The sequence below is a fragment of the Tamandua tetradactyla genome, chromosome X, assembly GCF_023851605.1.
Source record: "Tamandua tetradactyla isolate mTamTet1 chromosome X, mTamTet1.pri, whole genome shotgun sequence".
Lineage (NCBI taxonomy): Eukaryota > Metazoa > Chordata > Mammalia > Pilosa > Myrmecophagidae > Tamandua > Tamandua tetradactyla.
In genome coordinates this window covers 24,471,893-24,485,036 of record NC_135353.1, presented here as the reverse complement: position 1 = coordinate 24,485,036, position 13,144 = coordinate 24,471,893, and the positions used below count along the sequence as shown (strand labels likewise).

Sequence of the window (13,144 nt, the reverse complement as noted above, 5' to 3'; positions counted from 1 at the left end):
GGGCGTCAGATAGTCAACACATACACGACACCCATGAGTCCTTGTCTCATTCTCTAGCAAGAGGAATAGAAGAGAAGAGTATTCCGTTCCTTTACAGGGAGCTCAGAGAGAACTAGTAATTGGAGACAGCTGCTCTGGCTGTCATTCTAATTGTACAAACTTCCAAGGCCAGGGCTCTGGGGACTTTACTCTGGTATAGGAAGGGATTCATAAGGTGCTATGGGAGAAGCACCTCCACGCAGCTTGCCTCTCCACCCATCGCACAATACAGCAGTGTCTGCTATTCAGGACTTCCAAGTAGTAGTGGCCTGAATGTTAACAGAGACCACCTGGGGGCCTTGCAAGAATGGGACACTTCCCGTTAATTCTCTCAAAACTGAGATTTTTGACATTATAGAATGTCAAAACCTGCTCTCGAAGGAAGCTAGAAATCTTCCTCACTCAGGGCCCACCACACATACTCAGGCAATGCTGTTTGACAGCTACTAAGATGTGCGTCATGAAAAGAAAATACTCTTCAAGCAAATTAGGAGAATAGAAGTTATGTAACGTTATTGTTCCCGTAATCTTGGACTGATGATAGCATTTGGGTGTAAATGTATACTGAGAATCTAAGGGATTAAGGGAGAGGGATATAAGTATGCGTTTTGCCATGGGTCTTTCTTTTTTTGCGTGTGTATGCTGTATGGGGGTCACATTTCATTATTCTTCCATGTGAGTATCCTGTTATTGCAGCACCATTTGTTGAGTTTTGTTTGTTGGTTGGTTTTGTGGGTTTCTTTGTTTTGTTTGTCACTGATGATGTGTTGTTGCCATGGTAATCCTGCTTGTCATGGGATGTACGTGGGCCAGGAATCGAACCCAGGTCTGCCGCATGGCAGGCAAGAATTCTACCACTGAGCTACCTTTGCCCCCCCTTTCCTGTGTTTTTTAAGCACAGAAGAATTTGTGTGTGTGTGTGAGGGGGTTGGTTTGTTCATTCCTAACATCTCTCAGAGCACTGGTATGGGACACCGGCTAGAGGGACATTGATTTAGTTAAGCCTTCAGCATTATAGTTTAATACTCAATGTCTTAATGGTAAATTGAGTTGTTAGGACAAAAACCAGAACCTACGTCACCTGACTCACAATCAAATGTCTTTTCCTCCACACTAAACCAGCCTTGCTGGTAGCAGAGAAACGTAACCATTCCTCAAATTAGGAAGTCGAATCTTAGGATGTTATGCTAAGCATTGGTGTTAGAGCTCAGCCAGAATCTGCGCGTCCACTTCTTAGGAGATGTGGAAAATTCCCTGCACAAGCCCAAGGAGAGGCTTTCACTTCTCCAAGTTCAAATCACCCAGTACTGTTTGGCATCTTCTCTTGTATCCACTAGGGTATCCAAGTGCTTTAGCAATAACAGTCTCTTTAACTTCCAGCAGCTTCCACAAATGGAGAAAGGGCATTCTAATGTATTTGTAAAGTACAATAAAAATAATCATAAGAATGTGAAATAAAAAGTCAGATACATGTAAATCATAAGACTAATTTCTGATATTGTTATTAGATTCAGTAGATTTAAAGGTGCACTTTCAACTTACTCCAAGTTTCCAAATGCTTCAACTCAATGTCTGAATTCACATTTGGGGGGTCCAAAAAGAAGCAATTCCCACACCAACACGTGAGTGTTGAGTCACACTTTGAATAGCACTGCTCAGACTCTGGTGGAGTGATGTGACATAAAAAGGAAAGGGTGTGCAGTTTTAGTGTTGGCAGATTCAATAAATATTTGTCATCAGAATGACATGAAATTCTTCTATGACAGCATTCCGAATTGCTTTATAGAAACTGTAGCATGCATTCATGGGGAATCAAGAGATTTGCACTGTAGTTGATTCACGCCCTTGGCCTTCATTCAGTTGTCACTGTTGGGAGTGAGTGGGGGGCAGTCCGAGTAAATACTCACAGCGTAGACCCAGCTCTGACTGATAGAGGTGGTATTGGGGGAACTGATGGTCAAAAATGTGAGCCACTTGATGACCCGTGTCCCTGGGATACATTTATTGTGACTGGAAAATTTCTAACTGGGTAAATGTGTGAGAACAGTATCAGAATGTACAGCTTGTGGAATCATTCCATAAGCACCCTTATCAAAACCCAGTCTTAGTTGGAGTCCCATCCTCTGCATCCCTATTCTTTGTTTTCTGCATTGCAGCCTCATCCCCATGTTAAAAAGAAGAGGGAGGTGGGAGGGAGTTTGGGCCCTCTTCCAGGTATGCATTTCACTCCGGTATAAGCCAGTGAGTTGCCTTTTCGGGGGGTTCATGGATTTCTTGAAGTCCATCTGGGTGAAACTAATGGGATTGGCTCTAGGCCTAGACCTGTCCTTCAACCAGACAAGCACCACTTTTAAACCTTTTCTAATATTGAAACCGAAAGAAAAGATGTTCTTAGATCCAAGTGTATTGTAATCCCTCCTCCTCATCCAAAACAAATTTGAAAATACCCAGTTAAGTGATCTACCTGTAGTTCCAGTTCCAGCATTCCATCTGTAAAGATCTTGCACATGAAGATGCTTTCCCTGCTTATAATTCAGATAAACATGACCAAACTGTGTCCACCTTCTCTTTTATCCAATAGTTTTATGTCAGTCTGAGGTGGACATTACCCTCCTCAAACATTCACCTGCCTTCTTCATTTGAAAACGGGTTACCCATTGGGAACCAACTTAAATGTATATCAATAGGGACTGGTTGAATAAATTGAGAATCCATTCCATGGACTATGCGGCAGCCACTGAAAACAACTTGGTGAATTTCTGCGGGCTAGTGTGCAAAGATGGCCAATATAGATAAAATGAAGAAAACCAGCCTGTAGTACAATGTATGTAATATGGTCTTACTTTTGAAAAAAACTGGAAAATATCTTTTTATGCTTAACTATCTGGATGGATAAAAAGGAAACAAGAGGGCTGTCTCTAGAGAGTAGAACCGGAGAAGGGGGCCTCTTGGGCTTTTCTCTCTATGTCCTCTATACATTTTTATTTTTCCCAATGACCGTTTACACATTTTCTATGTGTAAAATAGAATAACATATTCTATGCCACAACAACACATTCTATGAATGTATTTTCAGTATTAAATAGTAAAGTAAAACAGAAAATTTAGCAAGCCAAATGCTAGAGGGTGGCTTTCGTGTTTTTGCTCCATAATTTTGAAAGCCCAAAATTGTGAAAATCTTACTAACTTAGAAATTGTTTCACTAGATTACAGAGGGTTAGCAAAGTGACTTTTAAGAGCAGACTGTATCCAGAGAGAAACAATTATGTGAGGTTTCCAAACTAAGATGAGTACAAGTTCATAAGTCAAATAAGGAACCCTGAGACAATATTGAAGCAAACACAGCGCAGATCGACCTCCAAAATAATCACACACACGTACAGAGATGAAATCAAATTAAAGCAGACATAGATTATTTAATTGGGGCACAAATTGTTTCCTTTGACTCATCGTGGAAAAGATGGATACTGCACGTCTTTTAAGACCTAGCAGAATTTGCACCGCATCTCTCCTGCTGTACTCAAGTGCTACCAATTCAGCCTGCTACAATTAGTAGCAGCCTGAAACCTGCCCAGATCTAAGGGTAGGGAACACAGATCACACCTCTTGATGGGAAGCGTATTCGATCCAGTTGCTGCTGTAACAGATATCACAAACTCAGTTGTTCAAAACAACAAATTTATTTATAATCTTAAAGTTCTGAAAGTCGGAAGTCCCATAAAGTTCTGCAAGTCGGAAGTCCAAACTGGGTCTCGCTGGGCTAAAATCAAGATGCCAACAGAGCTGCATTCCTTCTGGAGGCTCTAGAGGAGAACCTGTTCTTTGAGTTTACAAAAGTTTTAGAGGCTTCGTGCAATTCATGTCTCCTGGCCTTTTCCAGCAATGGCAGAATTCCAAACTTTGTTCCTGTCACCACCTCTCCTTCCCTGACTCTCCTGCTTCCGTCTTTCTCTGATAAGAAAACTTGGGATAGTAAAGTTGAACAGTGGGCATAATCTGATTTCAAGATCCTGAACTTAATCACATTTGCATAACCCCTATTGTTTCGAACGGAAACACATTCATGGTTCCAGGTTTTAGGACACGGAAATCCTTAGGGGGCACCATTCTGCCAACCACAGGGAGATGAGCAAAAGATCTGAGGCCATGTTTTAAAATTGCTATAAATGACAAAGAAACCATGATTTGCATATTCGTCAAGGACATTTTTCTAACAAACATTTGGAAGAGATTTCCAGTGCAAATTATACTTTCTTGCAGCTTAAAACTGGAAGAATTGGGATAAGAATAATGAATTTCCTTATTTCATTCTTGTTCCCTTGGGGTATGTAGGGGATACCTTACCATTAGGGGGAACACCTTGAGAGAAATATCATAGGAGTAGGGACTCCTCCCTGCCCAAGGACAACTCTACTATCTCAGGAGATAAGACAGAGAATGTGTTTTCCCCCCAACCCAGACCAAGATGAGAGGGCTTTAACTCTTTCTTGGTCACTCTCTAATTTCTCTCATTCTTAAGAAAGGGACCTAGTTGGTAAGACATGGCTAGAGAATTACTACAGAATGAACTTCAAAGTAGGGTTAAACTGGCCTCTATCAGGGCCAACAGTTAATAGCATGACTTTCATAAAAGGACTCAAATTTTAGATTTTTGAAATAAACTACAGTAATTCGTACATTCCTGTGTTGGGTCTTAAACATGTTAGTTAAATGTAAATATTTAAAATATATCAATATTTGTCTAATATTTTAATATACCGTGCCCTTAAAAGTATGGGTCCAGGCTTTGCTAACCTCTGAGAAGGCGTTATTGGACAATGAAAACTGAAGGAGGTCCAAAACTATATTCTAGATATGTGCCCTATAAAAAAACACTTATTTTCTATGTTCTTCAGGATACTTATTAACTTTTACCAGATATAGGTGGTCAAGAAAACTTAAATGAACTATAAATATAAGGAACTTCGTTTCTTAATCAACATGCAGTACAAACCAAAAATTAGGAGGACAAGGTCAGCACTGTCCAACTCTTGGGTCAAAGAATAACATGAAAACTGCAAAAGGACAAAACTTAAAAATCATCATTAAGAACATTTTATATACATATATATATATATATACACACATATATATATACTTCTAGATTACAACAATTAGACTCTGAGAAAAATTGATAGTCTTGAAGGCATAGCTTTAAAATTCAACGAAAAATCAAAAGGCAATATGCTTATATTTACTGAAAGCTTACCGTGGGTAGTACTTGCATCTAAGTATACTTCATTTAATCTTTTTTTTTCTTTCTTTCTTTTTTTTTTTGTATGGGCAGGCAAACTAGGAATCAAACCGGGGTCTTCGCCATGGCAAGCTAGAACTGTGCCTGCTGTTCATTGCATCTTTCTTGTACTTATTAGGAAGTACTCTTATTTTCCCTTAATAGTATTTATGGGGTTGGTACCTTGTTTGCCCTTATCTTTTTGAAATATTCAGAAGCATAACCATCCATTAAATGTTCTAACTATGTCATGTTTCCAAGAACTATTTGGCACTTTTAAACTAAATACCGACAATATATGCTAAAGTTTACCATATGCAAGCATTTTAATAAAGAGATGAATAATTGATGTTCTCTAGCCTGTAAAATTTCAGACATTTGATTATGATACAGAGGGTGGGTGCATCTCCTATTTTGATGGTAACTAATACAACCAGTTAAAATGGATTGCGTTAAATACTAAAAATGACACATAAACAGAGCACGATACTTATACAGAGTCGAGCGCCTCAGTTTTAGGTTGGGGGTGGGAGTCAACTGCAGTGTGTGTTGCCACAGTTCATGAAGCAGCGCCAAGTTGTTCCAACAACTGGTAAGTGGGATTGAACAAGTAAGGGCATTTATATTTCAACATTACAAAATCATAGCACCAATAAAGATCAGTTGGGCACATCCATGGTTGACAGGAAAATCCATCATTAATCATTTATATGCTGTGGGCTTACAAGTATAATATGGTTGGATTGAGAGGCAAATATTTTAATGTAATGAAGAAACGACTTGCTGAGACAGGATAAGTGAAACCTATCACAGTTGCAAGAGTAGATAAATACTCTTGAACTGCTATGATTTGGAAGATGATTTCTAAAATTAGTAAAAAAAAGAGGTTGTTCTTATGAGCTCATACAAAACTTCTTTAAAGACAAAAAGGTTGCTGCGGTTAAGTGCTAGGTGAAGACTTTCATGAGTTAGGGTCAGTTTCAATAGGACATATTTCCCTCAACAACCCTTAAAGTTATCTTTTTTAAAGTGACTGGCTTGGTGTACAATCAAGCTTGTCCTCTGTCTGAAACATTTAGAACAATGATTACACTTGTATGGCTTCTCCCCTGTATGAATTCTTAAATGTGTCACAAGGGTTGACTTCTGTGTAAAGGTTTTCCCACAGTAACTGCATTTAAAAGGCTTCTCTTTAGTGTGAGTTCTCTGGTGCAAAGTAAGAGTTGTTAGTTGAAAAAAACTTTTCCCACAACTCTCACATCTATGAGGTTTTTCACCTGTATGAGTTGTCACATGTCTTTTAAGACTGCATCTATGACGAAAATTCTTGCCACACTCTAGGCATTTATAAGTTTCAACTTCAGAATGTCTTTTTTGATGTGCTCTAAGGGATGCCTGTCCAGCCAATTGCTTTTTACATACAGTGCACTGATAGGGTCTCTCCCTGTGTGAAGTCGTTGGTGTCTAGAAAGATCTGAAATACGAAGGAAACTATCCCCACATTCAGGGCACTTATGAAGTACTTTGCCTGAATGGGATTTCTGGTTCCTCAAAACGTGTGAATTCTGAGCAAAACATTCTACACTCTGAGAATTAAGGGGTTTCCGAAGTCGATACTTTTGTACTCGGGGACTAGGATTGAGAGTTTCTTCCAGGTTAGAGACCTCAGGTTTTTCTCCTAGAAAGTAGCTCTGATCATCTACAAGCTTTGTGACATCTGAGTGTAGATCATCTGGGTGGATTTCATGTTGATATTTCAAGTGTTTGTAATATTTTTGTGAAATGGGGTCATGGATAGGGGTACCCTCTAAGGTAAAAATAGATGAATATGTATCCTCTAGCTTTATCGGTTTTGAAGTATTTTCTTCATTTTCTCTCTCGAGATGAAAGCCTAAAAGAAAAACAGAAATTGAAGATGACATCAGGTAGAAAGTGAGGGAGTAACATGTATTGCGTTAACCTCTAGTGGAAAGATAGGAACTCCTAGAGAGTATCTCAAAGAGCTTGACCCTGAAAAAGGCTGAACTTTTCTTTGCTTCTTTCTCTGGTGTTTAATGGACAATTTCTTACCTGTCTGAGAGTCAAGAAAGTGTGTCACTTCTCTGGAATTCTGTAAATCCTTCTCCAATGAGTATTCACCGTTGTCCAATGGGAAGCTCATGTTAGGATTCTGAATTGGATAGCCTGGTGAAAATAAAAATGGATAGTCTTGAATGCATAGCTTTAAAATTCAACGAAAAATCAAAAGGCAATAAGCTTATATATACTGAAAGCTTATCGTGAGTAGTACTTTATCTAAGTATGCTTCATTTAATCTTTTCTTTTCTTTCTTTCTTTTTTTTTTTGTATGGGCAGGCAAACTAGGAATCAAACCGGGGTCTCCGGCATGGCAAGTGAGAACTCTGCCTGCTGTTCATTGCATCTTTATTGTACTTATTAGGAAAGTACTCTTATTTTCCCTTAATAGTAGTTATGAGGTTGGTACCTTGTTTGCCCTTATCTTTTTGAAATGTTCAGAAGCATAACCATCCATTAAATGCTCTAAATATGTTCATGTTTCCAAGAACTATTTGGCACTTTTAAACTAAATACCGACAATACATGCTAAAGTTTACCATCTGCAAGCATTTTAATAAAGAGATGAATAATTGATGTTCAATAGACTGTAAAATTTCAGACATGTGATTATGATACAGATGGTGGGTGCATCTCCTATTTTGATGGTAACTAATACAACCAGTTAAAATGGATTGCGTTAAGTATAAAAATGACACATAAACAGAGCACGATGCTTGTACAGATTCGAGTGCCTCAGTTTTAGGTTCTGGGTGGGCGTCAATTGCAGTGTGTGTTGCCACAGTTCATGAAGCAGCGCTAAGTTGTTCCAAGAACTGGTAAGTGGGATTGAACAAGTAAGGGCATTTATATTTCAACATTACTAAAACATAGCACCAATAAAGATCAGTTGGGCACATCTATGGTTGACAGGATAATCCATCATTAATCATTTATATGCTGTGGGCTTACAACTATAATATGGTTGGCTTGAGAGGCAAACGTTTTAATGTAATGAAGAAACGACTTGCTGAGACAGGATAAGTCAAACCTATGACCATTGCAAGAGTAGATAAATACTCTAGCACTCATATGATTTGGAAGATGATTTCTAAAATTAGTAAAAAAAAAAAAAAAAAGGAAGTAGTTCTTATAAGCTGAAACTAAACTTCTTTTAAGACAAAAAGGTTGCTGCTCTTAAGTCCCAGGTGAAGACTTTCATGAGTTAGGGTCAGTTTCAATAGGACATATTTCCCTCAACAACTCTTAAAGATATCTTTTTTAAAGTGACTGACTTGGTGTACAATCAAGCTTGTCCTCTGTCTGAAACATTTAGAGCAATGATTACACTTGTATGGCTTCTCCCCTGCATGAATTCTTAAAAGAGTCACAAGGTTTGGCTTCTGTGTAAAGGTTTTCCCACAGTAACTGCATTTAAAAGGCTTCTCTTTAGTGTGAGTTCTCAGGTGCAAAGTAAGAGCTGTCAGTTGAAAAAAACGCTTTCCCACAACTCTCACATCTATGAGGTTTTTCACCTGTATGAGTTGTCACATGTCTTTTAAGACTGCATCTATGACGAAAATTCTTGCCACACTCTAGGCATTTATAAGTTTCAACTTCAGAATGTCTTTTTTGATGCGCTCTAAGGTATGCCTGTCGAGCGAATTGCTTTTTACATACAGTGCCTCATAGGGTCTCTCCCCTGTGTGAAGTCTTGGGGTCTAGAAAGGTCTGAAATACGAAGGAAACTTTCCCCACATTCAGGGCACTTGTGAAATTCTTTGCCTGAATGGGATTTCTCGTTCCCCAAAACTTGTGAATTCTGAGCTAAAGAGTCTACACTCTGAGAATTATGGGGTTTCCTCCTGGACACTTTTGTTCATAGGGACTAGGATTGAGAGCTTCTTCCAGGTTAGAGACCTCAGGTTTTTCTCGAGAAAGTAGCTCTCGTCATCTATAAGCTTTGTGAAATCTGAGTGTACATCATCTGGGTGGATTTCATGTTGATATTTCAAGTGTTTGTAATATTTTTGTGAAATGGGGTCATGGATAGGGGTACCCTCTACGGTAAAAATAAATGAAAATGTATCCTCTAGTTTTATCTGTTTTGAAGGATTTTCTTCATTTTCTCTCTCGAGATGATAGCCTAAAAGAAAAACAGAAATTGCAGATGCCATCAGGTAGAAAGTGAGGGAGTAACATGTATTGCGTTAACCTCTAGTGGAAAGATAGGAACTCCTAGAGAGTATCTCAAAGAGCTTGACCATGAAAAAGGCTGAACTTTTCTTTGCTTCTTTCTGGTGTTTAATGGACAATTTCTTACCTGTCTGAGAGTCAAGAAAGTGTGTCACTTCTCTGGAATTCTGTAAATCCTTCTCCAATGAGTATTCACCGTTGTCCAATGGGAAGCTCATGTTAGGATTTTGAATTGGATAGCCTGGTGAAAATAAAAATGGACAGTCTTGAATGCATAGCTTTAAAATTCAACGAAAAATCAAAAGGCAATATGTTTATGTTTACTGAAAGCTTATCGTGGGTAGTACTTGCATCTAAGTATACTTCATTTAATCTTTTCTTTACTTTCTTTCTTTTTTTGATGGGCAGGCAAACTAGGAATGAAACTGGGGTCTCCGGCATGGCAAGTGAGAACTCTGCCTGCTGTTCATTGCATCTTTATTGTACTTATGACGAAAGTACTCTTATTTTTCCTTAATAGTACTTATGAGGTTGGTACCTTGTTTGCCGTGATCTTTTTGAAATGTTCAGAAGCATAACCATCCATAAATGCTCTAACTATGTTCATGTTTCCAAGATCTATTTGGCACTTTTAAACTAAATACGACAATATATGCTAAAGTTTTCATATGCAAGCATTTTAATGAAAAGATGAATAATTGATGTTCTCCAGCCTGTAAAATTTCAGACATGTGATTATGATACAGATGGTGGGTGCATCTCCTATTTTGATGGTAACTAATAAAACCAGTTAAAATGGATTGCGTTAAATACTAAAAATGACACATAAACAGAGCACGATGCTTGTACAGAGTCGAGTGCCCCAGTTTTAGGTTGGAGGTGGGAGTCAATTGCAGTGTGTGTTGCCACAGTTCATGAAGCAGCGCCAAGTTGTTCTAACAACTGGTAAGTGGGATTGAACAAGTAAGGGCATTTATATTTCAACATTACTAAAACATAGCAGCAATAAAGATCAGTTAGGCCCATCCATGGCTCACAGGATAACCCATCATTAATCATTTATATGCTGTGGGCTTACTCATAATATGGTTGGCTTGAGTGGCACATATTTTAATGTAATGAAGAAACGACTTGCTGAGACAAGATAAGTGAAACCTATGACAGTTGCAAGAGTAGATAAATACTCTAGCACTCACATGATTTGGAAGATGATTTCTAAAATTAGTAAAAAAAAAGAGGTTCTTATGAGCTCAAACAAAACTTCTTTCAAGGCAAAAAGGTTGCTGCGGTTAAGTGCTAGGTGAAGATTTTCATGATTTAGTGTCAGTTTCAATAGGACATATTTCCCTCAACAACTCTTAAAGATATCTTTTTTAAAGTGACTGACTTGGTGTACAATCAAGCTTGTCCTCTGTCTGAAACATTTAGAGCAATGATTACACTTGTATGTCTTCTCCTGTATGAATTCTTAAATGAGTCACAAGGCTTGGCTTCTGTGTAAAGGTTTTCCCACAGTAACTGCATTTAAAAGGCTTCTCTTTAGTGTGAGTTCTCTGGTGCAAAGTAAGAGCTGTCAGTTGAAAAAACTTTTCCCACAACTCTCACATCTATGAGGTTTTTCACTTGTATGAGTTGTCACATGGCTTTTAAGACTGGATCTATGATGAAAATTCTTGCCATACTCTAGGCATTTATAAGTTTCAACTTCAGAATGTCTTTTTTGATGCGCTCTAAGGTATGCCTGTCGAGCGAATTCTTTTTACATACAGGGCACTCATAGGGTCTCTCCCTGTGTGAAGTCCTTGGGGTCTAGAAAGGTCTGAAATACGAAGGAAACTTTCCCCACATTCAGGGCACTTGTAAAGTTCTTTGCCTGAATGGGATTTCTGGTTCCCCAATACTTGTGAATTCTGAGCAAAACAGTCTATACTCTGAGAATTATGGGGTTTCCCTTATGGACACTTTTGTTCATGGGGACTGGGATTGAGAGCTTCTTCCAGGTTAGAGACCTCAGGTTTTTCTCCTAGAAAGTAGCTCTGATCATCCACAAGCTTTGTGAAATCTGAGTGTAGATCGTCTGGGTGGATTTCATGTTGATATTTCAAGTGTTTGTAATATTTTTGTGAAATGGGGTAATGGATACGGGTACGCTCTAAGGTAAAAATAATGAATATGTATCCTCTAGTTTTATCCGTTTTGAAGTATTTCCTTCATTTTCTCTCTCGACATGAAAGCCTAAAAGAAAAACAGAAATTGCAGATGCCATCAGGTAGAAAGTGAGCGAGTTACATGTATTGGGTTAACCTCTAGTGGAAAGATAGGAACTCCTAGAGAGTATCTCAAAGAGCTTGACCCTGAAAAAGGCTGAACTTTTCTTTGCTTCTTTCTCTGGTGTTTAATGGACAATTTCTTACCTGTCTGAAAGTCAAGAAAGTGTGTCACTTCTCTGGAGTTCTGTAAATCCTTCTCCAATGAGTATTCACCATTGTCCAATGGGAAGCTCATGTTACGATTTTGAATTGGATAGCCTGGTGAAAATAAAAATGGATAGTCTTGAATGCATAGCTTTAAAATTCAACGAAAAATCAAAAGGCAATATGCTTATATTTACTGAAAGCTTATCGTGCGTAGTACTTGCATCTAAGTATCTAAGTATACTTCATTTAAACTTATCTTTCTTTCTTTGTTTTTTTTTTTTTTTTCGTATGGGCAGTCAAACGTGGAATCAAACCGGGGTCTCCGGCATGGCATGCGAGAACTCTGCCTGCTGTTCATTGCATCTTTATTGTACTTATTAGGAAAGTACTCTTATTTTCCCTTAATAGTACTTATGAGGTTGGTACCTTGTTTACCCTTATCTTTTTGAAATGTTCAGAAGCATAACCATCCATTAAATATTCTAAGCATGTTCATGTTTCCAAGAACTATTTGGCACTTTTAATCTAAATACTGACAATATATGCTAAAGTTTACCATATGCAAGCATTTTAATAAAGAGATGAATAATTGATGTTCTCCAGCCTGTAAAATTTCAGTCATTTGATTATGATACAGATGGTGGGTACATCTCCTATTTTGATGGTAACTAATACAACCAGTTAAAATGGATTGCGTTAAATACTAAAAATGACACATAAACAGAGCACGATGCTTGTACAGAGTCGAGTGCCTCAGTTTTAGGTTGGGGGTGGGAGTCAATTGGAGTGTGTGTTGCCACAGTTCATGAAGCAGCGCCAAGTTGTTCTAACAACTGGTATGTGGGATTGAACAAGTAAGGGCATTTATATTTCAACATTACTAAAACATAGCAGCAATAAAGATCAGTTAGGCCCATCCATGGCTCACAGGATAACCCATCATTAATCATTTATATGCTGTGGGCTTACAACTATAATATGGTTGGCTTGAGAGGCAAACATTAATATGTAATTAAGAAACGATTTGCTGAGACAGGATAAGTCAAACCTATGACAGTTGCAAGAGTAGATAAATACACTAGCACTCATATGATTTGGAAGATGATTTCTAAAATTAGTAAAAAAAAAGAGTTGTTCTTATAAGTTCATACAAAACTTCTTTCAA

The 13,144-nt window shown here is 38.1% G+C and overlaps 1 protein-coding gene across 1 annotated transcript; it reads right to left on the bottom strand.

Moving 5' to 3' along the window:
• Positions 1-5,546: 5,546 nt before the first annotated feature.
• On the bottom strand, positions 5,547-12,067 carry LOC143671719 (uncharacterized). Its single transcript, XM_077146920.1, is given in 6 exon segments — positions 5,547-6,753; positions 6,756-7,202; positions 7,382-7,495; positions 8,715-8,846; positions 9,690-9,803; positions 11,977-12,067. Coding segments are annotated over 6 exon segments (1,341 nt in total). The 3' UTR covers positions 5,547-6,310.
• Positions 12,068-13,144: the final 1,077 nt, after the last annotated feature.